This window comes from Gorilla gorilla, chromosome 16, assembly GCF_029281585.2.
Source record: "Gorilla gorilla gorilla isolate KB3781 chromosome 16, NHGRI_mGorGor1-v2.1_pri, whole genome shotgun sequence".
NCBI classification, from domain to species: Eukaryota; Metazoa; Chordata; class Mammalia; order Primates; family Hominidae; genus Gorilla; species Gorilla gorilla.
This window is the reverse complement of record NC_073240.2, coordinates 63,528,968-63,553,148: the sequence shown is the minus strand read 5'-3', so window position 1 is coordinate 63,553,148 and position 24,181 is coordinate 63,528,968. Positions and strand designations below refer to the sequence as shown.

General features: G+C 45.2%; 1 protein-coding gene across 13 annotated transcripts in view; it reads right to left on the bottom strand.

Annotated features, from left to right (window-relative positions):
• Positions 1-24,181, bottom strand: part of TLN2 (talin 2) — a 452,474-nt gene that overhangs the window by 57,796 nt on the left and 370,497 nt on the right. For all 13 annotated transcript variants that reach the window (XM_063698575.1, XM_055364066.2, XM_055364059.2 and 10 more), the window contains 8 exons: positions 22,751-22,891; positions 22,119-22,300; positions 20,887-21,019; positions 18,186-18,287; positions 13,475-13,645; positions 7,699-7,845; positions 3,361-3,462; positions 723-842 (listed from right to left, as the gene is read on the bottom strand). In XM_063698575.1, the coding sequence (XP_063554645.1) occupies positions 723-842; positions 3,361-3,462; positions 7,699-7,845; positions 13,475-13,645; positions 18,186-18,287; positions 20,887-21,019; positions 22,119-22,300; positions 22,751-22,891 (1,098 nt within the window). The remainder of the gene's footprint in view (positions 1-722; positions 843-3,360; positions 3,463-7,698; positions 7,846-13,474; positions 13,646-18,185; positions 18,288-20,886; positions 21,020-22,118; positions 22,301-22,750; positions 22,892-24,181) is intronic.

Here is a 24,181-nt window from a genome sequence, read left to right as displayed (position 1 = left end):
AAGCTCCTTGGAGCCACACATGACCTGTGTCCTTCCCAATGGACCACCCCATTAGAAGTATGAGAGATGGCAGCTCTTAGAAAGTGGCCTTTGGGGCCCAACTTTGGCTACTGTTAGACTCTTATGGGTACAGGCATTCTAAAGCCAAGTCTACACTGGCCACTAAGGAAAGCTGGTCTGGGAAAGGCAGGGAAGTAATAAAAGGAGTCCACAGGAGGTATGTCTGGGCCAATTCTTAGCCACCCAGAATATTCAGGCAAGACTTTGTTTCATGAAAGTACCTCTTTCTAGGGAGAGGGATAGCTAATTTTCATACGTGAATCTTTCAACACTTCTGTGAACCTATGGAACACAAAAATAATTGCGGGGGATGTGCTAACTGGAGTAGGAAGTGATAAGATGGCAGTCCCAAGCTTGGGCATGCTAATAGAGACAGGTGACAGGGCTAGGGACAGGAGACCTGGTAGAACACTGTATACAAAGTCCTTCTGTCTGAAAGCTCATGCCCCAGTTCTTGGCCAGTCTGCCCCATAAGGGGCAGTGAGACTTGAGTACAGCCTGGGGCTACCTGGTCTGGACCCGTGCTGTGCAGTGGTGGGGAAATAAACTGGGCTCTGGTTACTGGGCTGGGGTCTTCTAGAGTGGAGCTAAGCTATGAAGAAATACCCAGGAGTGGGCACCAGTGTGTGTGCATCTTAAATAGGGGTCTTAAGGTGGCAGACCTCCTCTGGTTCCGCCGTGGCTGCTGCCATCTGGCCCTGGAAAGCCAGGTGCCCATAGTCACTGGTCATTTGTGAAGCCAGTCCTCCCAACTCCTCCGGGTTAGTAACCGACTTAGTCATCTGGAAAAAGAAAACAAGCAAGACACACACACACACATACACACAGAGAAACGCATGAGAACCATGTGTTAATATCACTGGAAGCCAAAGGGTTTCATTCACTTTTAAGCTCCTGAGGGGGTGAAGGCCAGGCCTTGCATTTGGGGCTAGACGCTGGAGAGGGCAGTTCAAGCCAAGCCCATGCTGCATTGCACACAAAAGGCCAGAGCCCTCGCAGGGCCCCGCTCAGGCCACAGATTCTGGCCGGGCCCAGTGGGCACATGCTCAGCGTTCGGGCTGTGCAGCTTGGAGCCAGCGCCCAGGGCCCACCCTCTGGCAGGTGAGTGTGCCAGCCCCTCGCCAGCCCAGCCCTGGGGGGTCACCAGAGGAATTCCCCCTAGAAACCCCCAGGAGGCACAAGCCCTATGCGATTCTCACCCCTGGGCCAAGGCTTCTGTCGGGGGCTGATCTGGTCTCTGGGTGCCCCGAAGCAGGTCCCACCCAGGTGAGAGAGGGCATGAGGACAGGGCTGTTAAGAAAACCATGAATGACAAGTGCTGGATAAGTCAGTGTTTTGAGGAAAACACTCATAGAGGATACAGCTTTGCAGTAAATTTGTGCCAAAGAATGACAAGGTTTTAGCCACAAATTCAGTTAAGAGTAGTGTGTAGCCCACATGGTCAAGTTCTGCCTTTATTATGAAGATACTCAGGATTTTTCTCTGTTTCATTGACTGATGCATCTCAATTATCTAAGGCAGCTGGCATGCTAGTTTCTAGTGTTTCCTCTTCCTCTGGGCAAAAATACCTCTAAATTCTCACAAAAGCAGTTTTAATCTGCCACCCAGACGGGTGTCACTGTCCCTCATCAAGGGGCTCCCCTCCTGCTCCACCTCCTGTTGCTCTGGATAACAATACTGTCTCTTTCTTTGTGGCCTTTTAAGACCTTGATTTTAAACAGCCTTTAAAAATGTCTTTTGAATGACTCTCCATCCATCAAGGCAGGACAGGAATGTCCACCCCTTCTAAGCATGTGTACAAGGACTCGTCCCAGGCTTCAGGCTGAGATGTGGCCGCTAAGGAACGCACACTGAGCTGCACGAGAGTGAGTGTTGCCACGTGCTGCTCCACTGCGACCTGCCAACAGGTGCACTGGGAGTCTGGGCATCCTGACGGGGTGAGAAGGGCCTCTTTCACACAAAGAGCCAGGCCAGTTATCTCAGGAGTGGCCATGCAGCCTGAGGCTCAGCTCCTTAAGCTCATGGACACCCAGGGTCAAGCCAAGGCAGCTCAGGACCTGGCTCTGGAGACATTCCAGAAACACCATGAGGCTGCTCAAACATGACTGCTGCTGCACTGTGCCTCCTGCTCAACAGGAATCTGTGCTGAAAGTCTGCTGGCTCGGACTAGGATCTGTCCTCCATGCTCCCCTGAGAAGGACAAGACTGGGCTCAGCTCCAGCTTTTCATAAAACACTGAGATGGGTGTACCATTCCCCAGCCCGAATTCTTTTAAACAAGCCTGGCACAATCACAGAGTTTCCATGAATGAATGGCAGCAGCCAGGGATGACTTTGTGGTCCAAGCTCAACACCTAGTGGACACACGATTACATGACAAAACCACTCAGAGGGGACCTGGGCACAGCAACCACATGGTGGCTCATTCTGGTCACTTCAGCGAGGAAGGCCCATTGATTTCTCAACCCAGGCTTATGTGGCAAGTATCAAAGAGGCATCTTTCGAACTTTTATCTTACGGCATCTGAGCCTTTAAAAGTTGGGAGAAACTTTTTCTATGGACTCCTATCAGTTCTTTGAAGACAACATTTGTCATCTTTCGTATAACTGCTTAACATATCAGATAGCATTCACTATCTCTCAATGCCATTTATATCTAAGAATCTATATAATACAGTTCTAGTTGCATTACATTTTAGAAAAACAAACAAACAAACAAAAACCAAACGAAACCAAAACATTACCTCCAAAAGTTGTATGCCTTCTACTGTCGGAATTTTTTTTTCTTATTACATAACCACACTGTTTCATTTTGCCTGAAAGACTGGCAATACCTTATTTTCCAAGTATTATAACTTGATTTCATCAGATAATCTCATCTCTGTTCTATTTTATCCCCAAATATCTTCTCTTGTACTGTTATTTTAATCTACTAAAAACACCTCAAGTCCTTCGTGAGGTGAATAAGATTCTCCCCCTTTCTCCTTAACTACAAATTCCTTGCTTTCCCCGTCTTTTCATTTTCTCTCCTTCCTTTGCTCCTCTGTCCTCATGCCCAAGTCTCAGCCATCTTTAATTCCCTCTTGCAGCTTTTTCATGAGATAAGAACTGCAGCAGACTGGGGCTACTGGACACAGGCAGCCAGAAAGACCACAGATAAAGGAGAGAAGCTGGAGCCCCCGAGAGACTAGAGAGTGGTCTGGGCTCTCTCTCTGACACAGATCTGGGATTTGCAGGCTCAGCGGCGGCAGTGGATAAAAAGGCAAACAACAGTGGGGGAGGGCAGCTCTCTTCCCTCTTACCATTTCCTGAGCTGTCACCGCAATGGCTTTGGAGTATTTAACCACAGTCGTCTGATAGTCGACAAATGTTCCCTTTGGTTCTGGAGGAGTGCCTTCATCCAGCTACAGAGGAGAGGAAAAGAATCCAAAGGTCATAAGAAGCCTGCTGAAGTGTAGACTGTATTTACGAGAATTAGGAAATTTGAAAAACAGAGAGGGCCTCAGAGATTCTTTCGCCCAATGTCAACTCAATTACCCAACTTGTGCAATAAGGACTTCAACAGAAGGGCACATAAGGCATTCAGGGTACATGGCAAGGAGAGGCTCCCAGCCTTGCCTGAGAGGAGTGGGAGGACTTCCAGAGGAGTGATGTTTCAGCCAAGTCTTACCAGGCGAAGAGTCTGCCACATGTAAAAGGTGGGAAAGGCAACCCAAGAAAGGGAACAGAATTCACGTACATGGAGGCGGGAGCCAGCCTGACACTTCTAGGGAAGCGCAAAGTGCCAGAAGATGAGGTGGGAAAGGAGGCAGACTCTCCATCAGGAAGCACTTCCTGAGGAATGGTCGAGTCCATGGCTATCCACGGAACCGTTCTTTATGAGCACAATCGGGGAATAGAAGGAATTAGAAGCACTAGGAATAAGTTGTTGCTCACCTGACTATAAATGCAATAGGAACTGAGAGAACGGCAAGATCACTGTGGGGTGGAAGAACTGAGACAATGGGACTATGTCCCTTGAAGACTTGGGGACATATTGGTGTAGGAGATTTGTATTCAAAATGTGTTTCCAAGGCTTGTGAATGAACCTCGGGCTGGTTACTTAAACTATGATCTCTAGTCCTTCAGTGGTAACTTCCAGGCATCAAATGGTTACAGTAAAAATCAACACTACACCTGGTCAAGAACTATATACAGGAAGAGGAGAGAATGACCATAATGAAGATGCTGATGATAAAGATGATAATGTCAATGATGAAGAAACAGGCAACCCATCTTCTCCACCACCATCCTCACCATCACCACTGGTTGCTGAATGGTATTCCAGGCGAAGAGACAAAGTGAACAGAAATGAATACAGGCAGAGTGAGTCTAGTGAGGTCATCCTGACCTGAACAGGAGGGGGCTGTTGACAGCAGTGGGAATGAGGCTGCATCTGTTTTATGGAAAACCTTGAAATCATGACGACAACAGTGGGATCTGGGGTAAGCAATGACGTATTTGAGATTTCCCTGGCAGCTCTGTGCCATAAAGTTCAGAGTCAGAGATGACATTGGGGCCAAGTGGTCAATTAGGAAAATGTTAGCTGGTATCTTCAGTGAGAGCTATATGTCATGAGCAGGCATGTACTGCACTGTGAGTGAAAGGAAGGCATCACTGTGGCCTATGCGTGATGTGGCTGCATAGCCCAGCATATAATTTTCACCAAACTATTAACACAAACTCCACACTAGACTTTTTTAGCTTTCCCTATTAGGCAGATAGATGCTGTATCCCCATCATGGCACAGGGGCCCTGCTAGTCAAAGGAGACTGAATTGCATACTCATTCACTTGCTGTAAACTGACTGAACATCTTCTAAGCTTCAGGTCACATGCTAGGAGCTTGCATGTGAGATGTGACATCACTACCAACATGCCAGGATGCTGGAGCTGAAGGGCAGCTCAGAGTTCTTGGCCAGTGGCCACCATTCAAAGAACCTTTAACCAGTCTGAGGACAATGGGAAAAGAAAGAACAAAGTAGTGACTAGGATTTCAATTTCATTTATTTGAAAGAACTTCCCTTTACTCTGAGAGTATAGCCTTCCTCCTTTTGTGGGTGCTAACATGACCTTTCTTTTATAAAACAGCCGTGATGTAGATAGCACAGTTTTTGTTTGTTTTTGTTTAATTTTCTTACTTGGCCAAAAACAAAACAAAACAAAAACAAAGAAAAGATACCACATCACAAAATCCCACAGGATCCTACCAACCTCACTGAATGAAGAAATCAACGTTCCGAGAGCTTGAATTCCTGTCCAAGGTCACCCGGAAAGCTGATTACTTCATACTCACTTGTGAGTCTCCAAACCTCCTAGTGCTGAGATGACGAGAGAGAATCTCAAAGAGAAGCTCCACAGTGAAAGCCCCCAAAGTGTCAGGAGTCACATCCAAGTTAGAATTAACTCTGGCCACACTCATGTTTTTCTGTAATTCACTGGCTTTGAGAATTTCAGACAATGAGTCTAATAGTATCTCAGAGTTTTAACCAAATTAACGAAATTCTGAGAGACTATGCCAGCTTTCTAACGCTTGCTGCACAGGGACCCAAAGGACCTGAAACATCACTTAATTTGAAGTCCCCAGCAACACGCTAAGCAGAGGGAAAATGGGAATGGGGAAGAGGTGTTGTGTGGTGCCCTGGATGTCAGGCCAGGGTAGATAAGAGTTTAGGGGCAACATTGAAACCCCAATTATATACTTTGCAGAACTGAGGGGGGAAGAACAGCTCCTGGCCTCTGTGGCTTGTGTTGGCTGGCAGTTCCTAATTACTGCTATCAAGTAACACCTGACTTATTTCCAGCCCATCCAGAAGAATCAAATGTGTCTCTGGCTGAGACAGCATAGGCTATACCACTAATGGCAGGTGGCGCAGGGCCTGCTCTCTCTGTCCACAGCCCATCACAGTGCATAAGGCATAGGGCTATCAAAGAAAGACTTTGGATCTGACGTCCATCTTCCTAGGATTTATGGAATCCTTCCCTATCATTTGAGTGGTACTGAAAAATATCTTCTCCCAAGAAGAAAAAGATTATCATTTGAATTTCTAATTTGCACCAAGAAACCTTGGGCTCCATTATTTAACATCCTTGGGTAGATACACGGTTTATCTTCAAAGCTCTGGTGTTCTGATGTCCTGAAAACCAAACAAATCTACTGAGACTTATCCAAGGGCCCGCAGAAGAGGGAAATTTCACTCATTTTCTGCCAAAATGTCCACATTTGCAGCATGAGAAGCCCACAGCAGAAACTGATGGACGATTTGACAAAGTAGAGCCTGCGGCCTCTAAAGGGAGACACAGCATTCCATCCTGGGCTTGTTATGTTTGTTCTCAGGCTGACAATGACTGCATAATGCCTAAGGATAATTATTCTAATTATAGTTACAGCATATCATTTCTTCATGGAGATATGAACAACCAATCTTCTCTAAATTAGCAATTAAAGACTGCTTATTATCCTGAAAAACCTTATTAATGTATTCACAATCTGACAATGGACATTTCAAAACATAGACGATGTCTAAAATTCTTGGCATGCTATCACAGGATGGCAATTAGATGCTGATGAACAAGCATTCTTTCTAATGAATGTCAAACTTACATGACTAATGAAGGATTCTTTGGGGGAAAGAACAGTAGATATGGAGTTGAAACTGTCTCCAGTCATGTCACCCTAATGATCCAACTCATTTGATGGGTCACTAAATGAGAAAATGATACTCATGTTCTCTTATATGTCTGTAGCCTACAAGAGTTTACTATGGGCTTTTGCATATATACGATTTCAGTGGTTTCTGTGCCTGGCTAGATATCAGAACCACAAGGAGCATTTAAAAAGAGTGTGTTAAAATGTAACCCAATTGAGTGGGTTGGGGTGGAGCCTAGGAATCTACATTCTTAAAGCTCCACATGATTCCAAAATAGCCATTCCAAAAACTAGCACTTGGGAATCACTTTTTTTTTTTTTTTTTTTTTTTTTTTGACAGAGTTTCGCTCGTTGCCCAGGCTAGAGTGCAATGGCATGATCTCAGCTCACCGCAACCTCTGCCTCCCGGGTTCAAGTGATTCTCCTGCCTCAGCCTCCTGAGTAGCTGGGATTATGGGCATGCGCAACCATGCCCGGCTAATTTTGTATTTTTAGTAGAAACAGGGTTTTACCATGTTGGTCAGGCTGGTCTCAAACTCCCGACCTCAGGTGATCCGCCCGCCTTGGCCTCCCAAAGTGCTGGGATTACAGGTGTGAGCCACCGCGCCCGGCTGGGCATCACTTTTATTTCATTTTGGCAATTGTTCCCCCACAACAAACCCTATGAAGTAGATAATCAATTTCCATCTTACAATTGAGGAAACCTATGATATCTTTTCCATGTCCATCTTTTTCTTTCATGTAAAATTAGAAGGCACAACTGGCTTACAAAAGTAATGCATTAATAATAAGGAAAAATATGTTGGACATGTGACTGGATATCTGTACATTAACTAGAACCTTCAAGAAAAGAAGAGGCTTGTTGCTATGAGCCTTGACAGCTTAGAGAAAAGCACGCGAGGCCCATGGGTGAGGGAGATAAGGGAGTAGAGAGCCCTAGAGCCCATGCCCACCTTGCTCATGGCTTCTGCAATGGCGTCCACCATGCCCCCAACCAGACCCACTTCACTGGCAGCTTCGTTCAGCGTCACCATGATGTCGTCCACGGCTTCCTTCATCAACTGGGCGGCCTCTGTGATGGCATCATGGGTGTGTTGTGCCTGAGAAGGGAATTGTGCAACATTTCCTTAAGCAGAAGAGAGCGGTGCTCAGTCTTCTAAGAATAACCTTCAAAAGTAGAATATAAAACCATACCCCCACAATGGAACACAGCAATCTATTCTATTTCTTCCCTTTCTTTATGTTTGGCCATTTTTTTGCAAAGTAAATAAAAATCAGAAAGACAAATAGAAAAAGATCTCTTTTTACAATCAGGGAAAAATAAAACTGCAATATCAAAATCTTATGACATGACCAATTTTGTATGTTACTATGTTGAGGACTGTAGAAAAGAGAATGCCACAGGTCCCTAAATATACAAGTTGATACATTTACAAAATAATATAATGAAAAAGTGTGCTTAAAATAAATGTACATCTCTTCAAAGTTGCCCAACACTACAGTTGCCCGTCTAAAGATAAGACTGGATTACAGAAATGTAGGTACCTCTAAGGGAAATATATTTGTAGAGTGCCTAATGGGCTTTGAAACTATGTCACAAATTATATGCCATGAGGTTGGAGAAATGCATGGAGCCCTGCAGGTAAAGCCCTGAGTACCCATGCATTCCTTAGACCATATTAGGAAGTAGGTGTTTCACACCTGTGTCAAGCAGAGTAGGGGCTAAGTGAATGAATGAATGAAAACAATGAAACAATGGCAGTCCTGGGCTCCCTGAAAGATACCTCAAGTAGCAGCAAGATGCAGGGGGAACAGCCAAGGTGACAGACAAACCTGGGTTCTAGTTCTGGCTCCACTGCTGGCTAACTAGGTAAGTGGCCCTGGGCTTGGAGTCCTCCTAGGTAGGATGGGGAAAACGATAACAACACTATGCAGTGTGGGATGATATGGCTGCAGGCGCCTTGTCATTTATAAGGGCAGTCTAGGAGGAAATCATGCCCTCGCTCTGCAAAATTTGACCTGACGTCAGGTTTTCAGGGTCGGAATTGCATTACATCCAGGCACTGGGTCTACCCATGCCGTGGCTATGGCCGCCCTGAGCCACCTTGTTGGGGAAGTAGACCCTTTCAAAAGGCCAAGATACTGCATCTTTACTTTGGTAAATGAGAAGGTAAAGAAGCCAGTGGAAAGCAGTAAACGAGAACTCATTGGGTGATTTTCTAAATACAAGAGAATTCCAAGAGGCTATGTGAGCCACAGGAACTGGCCATGTCTGAATTGAAAAGCCATAGGAAGCAAGAAAAGTTATTCAAATATGACATCTGATGAGATGGGAAATATGTTGATCATGGATGGTTATCCTTGAGGCAACGGTGTCAGGATACACAGAACTCTCTTTGGGATGAGTGAAGTAAAGTGGTAATTTGGGTTGATAGCTGATTTCATGGCACAGACATGGTAAAACACAAAATGTGCAGATTGCTTTATTTTGATGATAGAAGTGTGAAAGGTGATACCTCTTGGACCTACTCTCCAGAAAGAGCATCTCATACATTTTTATTCGTACAGAAGGTGAAAGGGAGGGTGCAATATTTCTCTAAATCTCATTTAGAATGAGATGACTGTTACAGACACAAAAATGCCAGCAATTCAGGCCGAGGCAGGTGGATTACGAGGTCAGGAGATCGAGACCATCCTGGCTAACACAGTGAAACCCCGTCTCTACTAAAAATACAAAAAATGAGCCAGGTGTGGTGGCAGGCGCCTGTAGTCCCAGCTACTTGGGAGGCTGAGGCAGGAGAATGGTGTGAACCCGGGAGGTGGAGCTTGCAGTGAGCTGAGATCGCCCCACTGCACTCCAGCCTGGGCGACAGAGCGAGACTCCATCTCAAAAAAAAAAAAAAAAAAAAAAAAAGCCAGCAATTCTACACATTCATATGAAAATTAAGTATACCTTCTGGGGGAGACAGTAGCACCGCTTGCCAAGGATCTGTACTCTCATGCAGGCTCAGGAAGGTTCAGAAGCAAATTTTGGGTGCAGCAGTAAATCACAAAACTTTTTGAACTCCTTGAACAATTTAAAGGACACTTGTCCTGTACCAGGTCACTGAAATCTATAAAAGCATATCCTTGCTCTTGGCTATCCCAGAAATGAATTACCTCCCCATCCACTCATGCTGATGAATTCTCTAGAAGGCCTGCTCTCCTTCACTTCTCATGGTTAAGTTTTTCACAGATTCTTAGAGGGTCAGCTCAACGTCTACCTCTTCTATGAAGCCTCCTCCAATTACTCCAGGCCTCACCCAGGGCCTTTTCTTCTGAACACCAAAGGCAAGTCTCATCTTTATCAGACAGCCTAATCTCAAATCACACATACCTGCTAGTAGAGCTCAATAGTTTCAGATATCCAAAGACACAGCTGGATCTCAATTAAGGCCTGTTTAAACCACCGACAGCAATCTCATAAGTGGCATCGGTGGGCCCAACAATGAGGTCATTATTTTAGATTCCGGAGGGGTTCCTTGTTACTGTTCCTCATGGCACCACACAAGAGAAAAACCAGATTCCATTCTTTTTCAGACACATGTCTGAAGTCCGCTTCCAAAGGAGCCTTGTTTCTTTATTACAGCACTTCAAATACAAAGCCCAGGATAGCAGGCACAGACATCACAGGAGTATGGAAAAATGGGAGAAGGCCACAGGGGAGCAGATTTCAACTTTGGTAGAGGGAGAAAAACAAGGAATAATTAGAACTGCCCAACAGTGGAGAGGGCTGCGTTTCTGCTGGAGTGTTGCGGGCAGAATCTGTGGGGGCCCATCAAGGATGCCACAGAAGGGAATTGGGCGGGGTGGGGATGAGTGGAGAAGGGAGCTCTGCAGGGTAGAGAATACCGCAGAAGAGCTCAATGGAGTGAGGGAGAGGCTACACTGCAAACGCCTCGGTAAGCAGGTAATTCATTAACACCAGGTTCTGGGCTGCCGCTTTTTTAAAAAACATATCTACTATGTCAGGCACATTATTTCATTTAGTCTCTACCAGTACCTTAGGGAGGTATTCATAATTACCTTCATTGTTTAGGTGCAGAAACAAAGAAATGAAGTAATTTACTTGTGAGAGGCAGAGGTGGGATTTGAATCCAATTATGTTTGACCCCAAAGCTTGTGCTATTTTTCACCATATCAAAGCTACCCGTAACTATTTGACAAACCTTTATTTCTTCTGCAAACAGGGATATATAACACCTAGTACACAGCAAATAAAACCTAGTAAATATGTGTCCAAAGAATAACACTCAAGGTGATTAAGTCTTTGCATCAGGCTTCTAAGGAAAGGGTTGAAAAAAGCAGACTTGTAGTGTCCCAGGCGCACTTTGGGCTAAGCCTGTCAGGGTTTGCAGAAAGAGAGCAGGTTGAATGAGACCAGTGAGGGACAGAAGTGATCACCTGCCTTGCCTTCACTCATCGTGTTTTACTTCATCATCTAATGCTTTACTGAAAACTACTTCACACTGGTAGAAAATTATGCTAGACACCACTTTCAAGCAGAGGTTGTTACCAGAAAGCTTACAGTGCTGACTGTGTGTGCTCTATGGCTGGGAACACAGGAAACTAAGTCCAAGCTGGGTGTTGTGGCTTGCACCTGTAATCCCAGGTACTTGGGAGGCTGAAGGGGGAGGACTGCCTGAGGCCAGAAGTTTGTGATGAGCCTGGGCAACATGGCGAGACCCCATCTCTGACGGCTGGGAGCACAGTCAGTCAGCACTGTAAGCTTTCTGGTAACAGCCTCTGCTTTACCAGAAAGCAGAAGTTGAGGTTGTGAGGTTCCTTGAGAGAAAATAAAATTCCATCAGGAACTCTGAACTTACAGTCCAAGCAGATGTGTTAATGTCTTAAAAATCCAGAAAGGTCAGGTGTGGTGGCTCACGCCTGTAATCCCAGCACTTTGGGAGGCTGAGGAGGATGGATCACCTGAGGTCAGGAGTTCAAGACCAGCCTGGACAACATGGTGAAACCCCATCTCTACTAAAAATACAAAAAATAAGCTGGGTGTGGTGGCAGGCACCTGTAATACCAGCTACCCGGGAGGCTGAGGCAGGAGAATCACTTGAACCCGGGACGCGGAGGTTGCAGTGAGCCGAGATCGCGCCATCGCACTCCAGGCTGGGCAACAAGAGCAAAACTCTGTCTCAAAAAAAAAAAAAAAAAATTCCAGAAAACTCCTCCTTTGAATTATTCTCTTAGTACTGAAACCATCAGGTAGGAGTGGGGACATGTGGCAGTAAACAGCCTGGAGAAAAGACAACCCAGAAGTCAGTCAGAGGGTAAGTTCTGCCTCCTCCAGTTTGGGGGAGGCACCCCTTTGAGGGTGCAAAGGGGGCTGGCACGACTGCAGGGCACCCTATCGTTTCTCCATCGCAGTCAAAACGGTATTCTTTTTTTTCTCACTCCATTCCACCACTTCAGCAACTCAATTTATTTTTCCAAAAGACTCTGAACAACTTGAGGGCAGTGGCTGGCGCTTAATATTTCAGCATCCCCAGAATGAGGCTCTTAATAACTGCCAAGTACATGAATGAAAAAATTGAACACAGAAAATGTTAAGTCCAAGCTGGGTGCTGTGGTTTGCGCCTATAATTCCAGGTACTTGGGAGGCTAAACGGGGAGGATTGCTTGAGGCTGGGAGTTTGAGATGAGCCTGGGCAACATAGTGAGACCCCCCACCTCTAATTAACTTATTAAGTAAATAAGTAAATAAATGAGCAAGCAGGCTAGCCAGATATGGTGGCACGTGCTTGTGGCCCCAGCTACTTGGGAGGCTGAGGCAGGAAGAAGGCACGAGGCCACGAATTCATAACCAGCCTGGGCAATACAGTAAGACATGATCTCAAAAAAAGCAAAGAAAAGGAAAGTCCATGACATTATTCACACTGCTACCAGTTTAATGTTTCTAAAATATGGACTGGTTGTGCCATTCCCCTGCTTAAAAACTGCCAATGGCTGCCCACTACTTACAATAAAGACTGAAGTCCGCAATGTGGAAGAGACCTGTCACCCTGCAGCCCAGTCCATCCTCCCGCCTGGTGGTCCCCCAGCTCTACATGTTCCAGATAGATCAGACCACTCACTATTCCTGAAGAAATCATGACCCTTTAATAAATCTACCTATGCCTTTGCATATGCTATTCTCTCTTCTTCAGTTCCCAAGTTCAGAGTAAAATGTGGTGCAAGGTCACCTATGACACGCTGTTGTCATACTTGGCCACTTAAAGCAGCTGGGTGACACAACTGGCTGAAGAAATGTTCCCTCTTGCAAACTGGTATGGGAGATTTTCATATTAAACTGCAGTCTCTTAAGTATTAGGAATCAAAATGACATTTACTGGAGCACAATAGAACATTCCTTTGTGCAAGCTGGGTGTCAGTGCTGAGCAGGGACCCACCAAGCATTACAGTTTTCATTCCTGTAATCATCCCACCATACATTTTTCTTCCCCAAGGACACTTGTCTACACATTCTGTCAAGAAAAAAATAACTTTTATGTATATTTTTCTTCATTTCCTCCCTAAGAACCTTGGGAAGGCCAATAGATTATTTCCGATCTCAGAGTGGGAGCTCAAATGCCACCAGCAAGAACTGGAAGTGTTTTCTCCTGGAAGGACACATTACAGCAGGAATGCATGATGGCTTCTTAGTGGTCCTAAATGAGTCCCCGATATCCTGGACCATACCTTGGGGTTTCCACCACCTTCTTTGGCTGCATACAACATCTGCAAGGCAGACTCTGCGAGAGTCTTGGTCTGGTCCAGCACCGTCATCTGCTGCTGATGATCAAGAATCTTGGAGGCCACACCAACTGCGGCTAAGATCAAGGGCTCAAAATAGCTTGCCAGTTGTGTCACCTTTCAAAAAAAAAAAGCCACAGATGTATCATGTAAATACACGTGTCTCCTTCAGGGGCTCCACAGTCAGGCGCGGGAGGCGAACAGGACTGGGCTGACTCACAGGGAGAGGCAGATCTGCTACAATTTACTGCTGAAAGTGCTTGCTAATTAATGGACTCTTTCTTGGTTTTACTTTCTCCAGGGAGTTCTTCATCTCTCTAAATATGGCAGAGGTGCTAAGAAACCCATTCCAAGATCCAGAGTTAGATATGAGAATTGAATTCAATTTTACAAACTGTCAATTTCTATAAATTAACAACTTTTAAAAGAACTAAAGACATCTTACAAACCCAGGAGGAAGGAGGAGTGGAAAAGGGTAAGGTAGCAGGGGAGCAGAAAAAAGCAGGAGATGAAAGAAACCTTCAAAAGCTTTGTAGGAAGCCAATCCCAACTGCCTTTTGCCCAGAGCATTTTGACCAAGCCTTGATTTGGAAAAACAGCACAAATGATTTCACATCAGCCTAGATGCTCTGTTTATGATTCGCCCAACTTGGGAGAACAAAAAAAGCTTATCCCGACAGGAACCACTGCCTCCGCACAGGCCTCTTTCCAGGAGGGCACTGCCATGCATATCCATCCACGCTCACCAAAGCTCGCCTACCAGCTGGGCGCTGTGGGCCATGTGTTGCAAACATCTAGTGGGCGCACCCCCTATGCCAGGCTCTCTGCTGAAAGTTTAACATCCATTTCCTCACTGAGCCTCCACAACTTTAAGAGGCAGATACACATGAAGATACCGAGGCTTTGAGGGGTTGAGACGCATGCTCCATCTCATGCAGCTAAGAGGTGGAGACAGCGGCATCCCACCCCACAGCCCCGGCTCTCAGCTGCCACAATCTGTGGTCTCTTTCACTTTCATTGGGATTCCAGTCCTGCTGCTGTGGGAGCACCGCACTTTTAGAAGTTTATCATTTGGTGTTTGGATGACCCTCTACCTGGCATCAGAATATGAGATCTTAACATTTTGCTATATTCACTTCGGACACCAGAATCTATCCCCTCTCAAAATCTATCCTCACTCAGATAAAATACAATGGCATGAATCACACTTTTCTGTTCAATGCCTCATTCTGTGCGGTAATGACTAATGGCTAAATTACGCCCTTTAAGAGAACTTAAGATCAAACCTTTAGTCAGCACCTCCCTTAACGCTTCTTCCCATCACATGTTAGAAGAATGAGTGTTGTGGGGATGTGGACAGGAAGACCACTCACATGAGCAGTCACTGGGCCAGCAGGAGAGGGTGGAGGATGATGGGGTGGGGGTGGCTAGGGCAAGGTGAGGGAACGTGTCCAAAAAATAAAACTTAATTAACGCTAATAGTGAGACATGATTATTTGGCCAACAATAAACTTATTTTTACATTGTTATTTCCTCTATGGTTATCTTACAGAGAGGTTTCAAACCTGGTGAATAGGGCTGTTCCCGGCCCTTAGGGAGCCTTTGGGTGAATTTTAAAGGGGTCCTTTGGGCAGACATGAGCGACGCCAGGGCAGAGCATGGGCTGAATTTTGGTCCCTACTTCCCACTTCGGCCAAATGCCTTTGTGGAGGGCACAGCCTGTACAACCACAGGCAGCAGCTCCACACACTTGCATTTGATTTCATCCTCGTCCCCAGGAAGGGCACTGGTGTCACCACCAAAGGGAATGGAGCACTAAAGGGTCATCGGGGCAGAGGGCTTAGGGTGGTCCTTTATGTCCTAAAGGAGGAGTCAAAATGTTTAATGCATTAGAATCTTATATGTTTTCTAGGTTAATTTTATTATTTTCAAAGTATATTTCATCAATGCAACTGTCAAATGTCAGCGGTTGCTGTGTGCTGAGAATAATTAAATGCAAAACTAAATGGGAGCCCGGCTTCCCCATGGAGGTAGCATGGCTGGGCCATGAAGGACTTCCAGCTGTGGCTTCAGAATCACTGGATTTGAATCTTCCCTGCCAATTCCTTACTGAGAAATATTTAGCTAATTGTTCCAATTGCTCCACTTCAGTTTCCTTATCTGTAAAATGGGGATTAATAATAGCACTGAGAGTTCATCAGGACTGGTAGGAGGATTAGTGTACATGAAAGCCCTTCACCACGCTAACCGCGAAATAGGAAGTACTCAGTAAAGGCTAGGTGCTCACATATTACAGGCAAAGCTGTTTGAAGGCATGTGCTTTTCTCTGTATTTAGGGAGCTTAGCAAGGACTTTAACACCATTAGTTCTTGAGACATGACAGAACAGGAAACATCCTTCCTTGGGTTAGCCCATGCATTAAAATAACACAGAATTTTGAGTAATTGGTACATAACGTTCATTCCTAGGTCTAGGGACACAGTGGATTGAATGGTGGCCCCTCAAAAGATATGTCCATATTCAAACACCTGCAACCTGGGAATGTGATCTCATATGGAAAAAGGGTGTTTGCAGGTGCATTTAAAGACCGTGAAATAAAAATGTCCTGAATTACCGGGACGGGCTCTAAATCCAATAACAAGTGTCCATCTAAGAGACAGAAGAGACACCTAAGAGCAGGTGACAATGTGATTACGGAAGCAGGGATCAGCACGACAGTCAAGGAGTGCCAGGAGCCACAGGAAGATATAAGCAGCAAAGAACAGATTCTCTAGGGAATCCACTCTACAGTCTCCAGAGGGAGCACAGCCCTGCCACCACCTCATTTTAGACTTTGGATGAGAGAATAAATTTCTGTTGTTTTAAGCCACAGAACTTCAGGAACACAGTTGGGGTCTGAGAATTGGCATTTCTTATCACTCCCAGGTGCTGTTGAAGCTGCTGATCTGGGGCCCCACCCGAGCACTGCAATGAAGCCTTGGGGAAAATGTGGGTGTGAACTCCCAGTCCACGGCTCTTCTGGATAGAGGGCGCACCGACTGCCTCTGTCCAAAATTCTCTTTTAGAAGGTAAGAGATGGATTAGCCCAAGGGCCAAGAGTAAATTTATAAGTCAAGTGACATAAATATATTATGTTTCTTTTGATGCTAACCACTAACATAGGAATTAATCTCGTACACTAATGAAGTATCCGCAGAGACATGGGTATTGTCCTCCAAAGACATCCAGAAATATTCTATTACAAAAGTTCTGGAATCAAAAGTAACTGCTGAAAAAATGTCCAGCTTCTCCCCTAAATTCAGTTTCCCTTATGGGCACATAGGCAGTGGCCCCAGTGTCCAGACCATTCTCCTACCCCTGCAAACCTCTTCAGACAGATGGACAAGCCCTTTTCTAATTGCCGTATAAAGAAACTCAGCTAAGAAATGAAATACGCCAGCCGGGCGCAGTGGCTCATGCCTGTAATCCCAGCACTTTGGGAGGCCGAGGCAGGTGGGTCACCTGAGGTTGGGAGTTTGAGACCAGCCTGACCAACACGGAGAAACCCCGTCTCTACTAATAATACAAAAATCAGCCAGGCATGGTGGTGCATGCCTGTAATCCCAGCTACTCAGGAGGCTGAGGTAGGAGAATTGATTGAACCCGGGAGGCGGAGGTTGTGGTGAGCTGAGATCACACCACTGCACTCCAGCCTGGGCAACAAGAGCAAAGCTCCATCTCAAAAAAAAAAAACAAAGAAAGAAAAGAAAAGAAAAGAAAAAGAAATGAAATATGCCACACTTAAAAAGGCAGAAAGACACTGGCCTTTGAGATTTCAAATCTTAAAAATCCCTCCTTGGAACCAGTGGGAAGGTGAGTAGGCCCTTAAGCTATTCTGTAATTTGAAAAAGCAAGAATATTGATTTTCTAAAATCGATACCTGCCAAGAAGATTTTGGCTACTGTATTTCTTCCTGTGTACATCTATACTGATAGCTGCACTGATAAAATGCTAGGAAACCCAAGGTGGTTAAAAATCCAATTTCTGGCCTCTCCTTATTGAGGCACAGGCTGCATAACAAGCCAACTGTCCTTGAAGAATTTGCAAAATGAACCCCAACCAGGCAAGATATCATTTGGCTCTGAACACAATGTGGGTATGAATCCCCAGCTGAACGGCTCCCCTGGAGTGGACACCTAGGGAGGGTTTGGTCATCCAGAGAGGTCTGCTTTGCCTCATTATGTCTAAGAGTAGACACTATGTTAGAAACCACAAAAGAATAATGTACCCTTAAACACACCAGAATGGGGCTGGCCGGCCAGCCAGCCAAAGGTGGCAGACTCCAGGCTAGGAGTGTCTGCTTCAGTCTCTGGTTTCTTTCAGCAAAGGTCGATTGCAACGGATGACTGTAAATGCCAAATTACATCTCTGGCCACAACCAGAAGAACTGCACTGAAGTTTTCTTCTGAACTTAGGTAAAAATAGATCCTGAACTGATAATTTCTGGAGAGGATGCCAGACAGAGGTTCAGTGTTATTTTCTGCAGCTTAAACCAGCATTGGACTCAGGCACAATACTTGCACCACAGGCTTTTGGGAATGATAACAGTAAAGTCAATAAAACCCTCTCTCCTGTGATAACATGCACACCCTCGCAGGATCCCCTCGGTGTGCATTACCTTATGTCCCAGCTGAGCTGCTTCTCCCCGAGCCGCTGTGGCGATGGGATCGATAAGGTGTCCGATTTCCTGGACCACCGAAGTCAGCTGCTCCTGCAGGGCCTGATAAGGAGAGAAGTGTCAAGTTCATCCCATAACAGCTCCCCACAGAGCTGCACTGATTCAAAAAGACCCCTCTGAAAAATGAGAGAGGCCACACAAAGCAGACATTAGAATGCCTGCGTGTGTGCCATCAAGCCACTGCACCCTGCCCTGACCTTCTCAGTGATGACTCCTCCCGAGAAAGAGAGAAGCAGCAGGCATGAGAGATGCTTTTGCAACCGGCTTCTTGCTCCTGTCAACCCTGACAACTGATGCTACCGGTATCTTTACTTTAGGTTCTTTGATGGAATTAGTAGACATGCAGAACAGTCATGGCTTTCCAAGAAGGAACGACAACTTCTTCCAAATGCAGGCAGATAATGGAGGGGTCTGAGGGAACATTCCAGGTCACTGTATTCTCAGAACTAATAACTCCTCAAGGAGGGAGAGTGACATAAAAATGAGATTAGCTCCTTGAAAGCAGGACTACTTCCCAAACAGTGCACTGTGAAAATGCTCAGCTTAGATCTCAGTCCACTGTGTTTGGTGGTGTGCATGCAAATATCAAACATGGTGCCCTCAACACCTTTCTTCTCATGTTTGAGAGATGGTTTAATCTCTTCACCCCTAAAGAATTGAATCATGCTGTAAAGAGACAGAGCAAGATATCTAGATGATTCTGAGAGTGTGGGGGATGGGGGATTCAAAGGTGGAGATTCTTAGCCAGTGGCAGGAAAGATCAGATCCCTCTGTAGGACTATTCACACGAGCTTCACTGATAGATACAGGATTAACGCATCAGTGCACTGGGCGTTTTACGTCTGCACACACCAGCATGGAATTGAGTGAACTCCGCCAAAGTAGCGATGTCCTGCTCATCAGAAATGAGACTCTGGCCTTCACTACTTTCCCACAGAACAATGCTGCCTGTGGGCCGGGAGGGATGCGGGCAGAGTGTCCTCAACAAGAGGAGCAGACTAACATGCAAACTTGAAAACAAAACCCTGGAAAAAGAAAAAGAAAAGGAAAAAGAGAAACAGAGACAGATGGGAGCAGGCAGAGAGAAACTTCCAAGATGGCCAAGGGTTTTATTTAGCTAATTACTTATTACCTTCATATTCATAATGTGATTATAGTCAAGAACACAAGAATAGTCCAACAGTGCTGTCTTATTACAGATGGTTTGTTAAATTAAATAGGGTGTATGATTAGGGAGCACATGCAATTAAAGGGGAAGGGTTCTCTTCCTAGTGAGGGAGTTAAAACAGAAGATGTACTGGGTGAGGGAGGATATGGGGAAAGGATGGGGGGATGAGGGGGGCTTCTGGGGTGCTGGTCATCTTTGCTACTTTTTTTTTTTAAGATGGGTCTCGCTCTGTTGCCCAGGCTTAAGGGCGGCAGTGTGATCTCGGCTCACTCACTGCACTCTCCGCCTCCCACATTCAAGCAATTCTCCTGCCTCAGCCTCCCGAGAAGCTGGGATTACAGGCCACTGCCACTGCGCCAGGCTAATTTTTGTATTTTTAGTAGAGACAGGGTTTCACCATGTTGGCCAGGCTGGTCTGGAACTCCTGATCTCAAGTGATCCATCCGCCTCAGCCTCCCAAAGTGCTAGGATTACAGGCATGAGCCACAGCGCCTGGCCTCAACTTTGCTTCTTGATCTGGGTGCTGGTTGAAAGGCCTGTTCAGTTGGTGATAATTTATCAAGTGGTACCCTTATCTGCATGCATATACATACGGACTTTAATAACAGATTCAAAAGAATAATTCTGGCATCCCACACAGTTTGAGAAAACTTAATCCTTCTTTTTTTGGAAATAGGAGGGTGAAGGTGGAGCGAAATAGACAGCTCTATTAATAAAAATGAGCAATACTAACTCTGGGCCAAAAGCTGATTGTTAATGAATTCAGTGGCAGGAAGATAAACATCAATAAACAGACCATCCATGTTTATTAAGCACCTTCTGCAAGTCAAGCATTGTGCTTTCGGTAGAGATAGAAGTAAAAATCAGGAACCTTTGGACAGGTAATAGAAAAAAACCCAAAGGGAAAAAGCAGGAAAATTCCATTTTAAACTTTGGAAAAACAAGCAAGAAAGGGCAAAGTGGCTTTAAATTAATAATAGGATGCCAAAGTCCTCAAATGCTGGATATTGAATAACCTAGGGCAGAATCCTTGATCTCTGAACAGACCAAATGCATTCGTTTAATGCTGAATTTGCCAACTAACTAAAAAGCACACTGATGAAATATGACAACAGAGAATTATTCAAAATTTACATACCTAGGTCCGCTCAACTGATGTGTTAAACAAACATGGTACCCACCGTACCCCTAAATTACCTTGATATTGATATTTTCCCTCCAAATTTCAGCTACTTTTGAACTTTCCACCCCAGTACCTGTATTCCTTCCCCCAAGCCACCCTTCACTACTTGGCATCTGCCCTACCCTCTCCAAAAAGTTCCCAGATTGGCTCCACAGAGAATGGCTGTCTAATGGTGAAACTCCAGCAACAGAAACATTTTGGCCCTACAACCTCTACCCCTCCAAGTCTGATGCTAAGGTTTTTCAACATATCTAGAGGCTACTAAGCAGGCCCCCAGATTCCCAGCTTACCTCCACAGAGATGTCGTCTCTTGTGGCCAGGCTCTGGCTGACAGCAGCCAGCGAGGCCTGCTCGATGTCCCGGATGCACCGGTTGATGCCATCGATGGAGTAATCACACTCCCTCTGTCCAGGGGCCTTGTCCCTGGAAGGAATAGTGCAAGTTGGACATAGGCTCCATGGGGCTCAAGTCCCACAGCCTGCTCCAGCACTGGTGGGCCAGGATCCCTGTCCACTTCCTCCCTGACTCAGTCACCTCCTTTCAGGAGGAATCCCTGACCCCTGGTTGGCAACGTCTCACTGCACAGCCCATGCATTCCTTAATTTAACACTTCACATAACTCTACTTATTTCTGGTGGAAAGAATATGGTCCTGCCCTCCACCTTAGGCTGATACCAGGCAACTGCAAATGAAGCAATTTGGACTTGGATTTTCTATTCACTGGCTTAAGCACAGGACTCTTACTCAAAAAAAAAAAAAAAAAAAAGTCAGCACTACTTCCAGTGCAAACATATTATGCTTTCTACATTGCATACTAGTCACAAAGTCCTGGGCTACAGTAGGAATTAAAACATGTAGTGAATTTTTCTTTGCAAGGCATTAAGAAATAAAGTTAACTGTGGTTTTGAGCTTCAAAAGCAACTAGGAAGCAAAATATAATTAAGGGAAGATGAATTTCATGCTGCGAGGTATTAACTGGTTAACTTCAGAAATGTTATATCTACTTGGGGATGTCTTTTTATGCTCCCACTATCAACAAGGTCAGAGATGCTCAGAGGTATTGCAGGCCCTAGAATATTCTTTGTCTTATTAGCAAACTAACTGCAACCACAAATCCTGCTAAATAAACAATGGTGCTCAATGACTAAACTCCTAGATACGGACAATGTAGTACAGTGATTAGACAGCCATTGGGCCTTAAGGTGACCTTGGGGATATTACCCAAATTTTTCTGCCTAAATTTTTTCATCACTACAATGGAAATAATGACAGTGGTACCTTATAAGACTACTGTGATGTTCAAATAAAGTAACACAGATAAAGCACTTGTAGTAGTATTTGGTATATGGTAAGTACTTAAGTTAGCAATTACTATTGTGACCAGTGCTTCCGGCCCCAAAGAGAAAAGAAAAAGATGATAATGATCAACAATATCACTATTAAGTAAAAAGCCTGGTGGGCTTATCCTCCTCCTTCCCCGCTGAGATGCAGGCTGGCAGCAACCTCCGGATGGGAAACTGACCTGATAGAAGTGATGAGACTCTTGATGGAGTCGGACACTGTATGGGAATGGCCAGCCAGTACAGACCAGGTGGGCGGGTCTTTGGGGTTGATGGCCAGAGAGCGTGCAGTGCGAATGAGGTACGATGAGCTCTCCAGCATGGTCTTGGCTGAGACCAGGATTGGTTCCTGTGCCTGGGAACCCTGAGACCAAACAGCAGAGAAATCAAAGTCAGGGTCGAAGACATGAGTGAATGACGTGGGCCCTGAAAGGTCCTGTTCTTTGCCAAATCACCACCTCTGCCCTTTGAAGGAGACAAAGAGGGCAGGGAACCATGAAGACTGGATTACCAGGGGTCTGCATGGCGGGGACTCAAGCCCATGTTTGCCCCTTAAATGGCATTTTTTGAGTGTGACACATCCCAAGAATAGCCCCAAACCTAGGCAGTAAGATTGTTCTCTACATATACGTTATCTCTCAAGAGAGGTGTAGTCATTGTGTTTCACTAACTGTGCACATGCCATCATTGACAAGAGTAACAGTAGCCTACATGTTGACAGAGAGAGCTGTTGGAGTTTTAACTAGTAACTCATTTGGTGCCACACAAAGTTAGCCAAAGACCTTAGTATGATGTTCCTGTAAACACTCCCTACCTCGGAGCTGATCTGGGCAGGAATGCTGACAAACTCAGGGTTCGAGGCGAACGCTGTCAGGTTCTCCACAGCTTCAATCAAGGGTGCGGTGGCGATGCGACACTTATTGCGGTTGTCTTCAGAGAAATCCCCATCCAGGGCCTGATGGGAGAAAACAGGGAGATTTTGCCCAATTGAGAAGCACAAATTATTTCTGAACCACAGTAATCACCTCTTAGTGAAAGAAGGTGGTTCAATGGGAACACTGAAAATGTTTGGTGACTTCATAAACAATAAATAAGAACTGATTAAAGAGACCCCTGCCATCAAGCAGAGGGGCCCAGTTAGATGTTGTGGAGAATTAAAGACAAATGTGTAGCTCACAGGACAACTGACTCCACAGTCAACTTTCCACTCACAGGAAGCAGAGACACAGATTTAAACAGCACCCTGCTCTTCAACGCCCCGTGACCCCCTGCACCAGACCATGCAGCAGGAGTACTTTCCTCCTCTCTTTTGAGACTACAATCCTTGGGATCTTTGCCTTCATTTTACTCAGCTTAAATCTATTCTCTTCCAAACAATAAACATACTGTATTGTATTTTAAAGCAGTACTTTTAACTTTTTCTAAGTTTTACCTGGATATTCCCTAATGACTGATGGAGGCAAGGTAGACATAACTGTCATCATTCTGAAATGAACACAATGGAATCTAACGAGAAGGAATAGATGAGAACTACCCCCAGCCATACAAATAAATCTCACAAACTTAGTATTTAACAAAATGGGCCACCCACAAATGGGTAACCTCCTGTACTATTCCATTAGTACCAAGTGCAAACATAGGTGGCCCTCCTAATCTAGGGTGTTAGAAGAGCAGATAAGACCGGAGAGAGCATAAGGAAAGCTTCTGGGTGTCAACAACATTCTGTTTCTTAATCTGGCTAGAGTTACCAAAGGGTGTTCCACTTGAGAAAATTCACTGAACTCTAAACATAACGTGTTTTCTCTGTATGTATCTTATGCTTCATAATTTAAAAAAAAAAAAAAAAAAACAAAACCTAACAGCAGGTAACACAATGGCATTGCGTGATCAGGCCTATTGCTGATTTATGGTCTGGATGGATGAGGATCCAGGAATGTGGCCTGTGATCCATGCCAGACTGCTCACAAAGGGTCAAAACTTCGATGAGGTTCCCAGCCCTGGACTCTACCTCCTCAGGATCAAGACTGTTAGAACCTACAGCCTGTGACCCAATGACAGAAACCCTCCCTCCCAGCGAAAGGCTACACTTGACAAGGCAGTTATGTTTGCAGAAGAATTCAAATTTCCTTGTTAAATGACCACTTAAACTTTTAACTTAACCCTTATGAGCAACATATAAAGCCAATTTAGACAACCGGGATCAAAAAAAACAGGGGCACTGGCATTACCAAGCAAAGCAGATCTG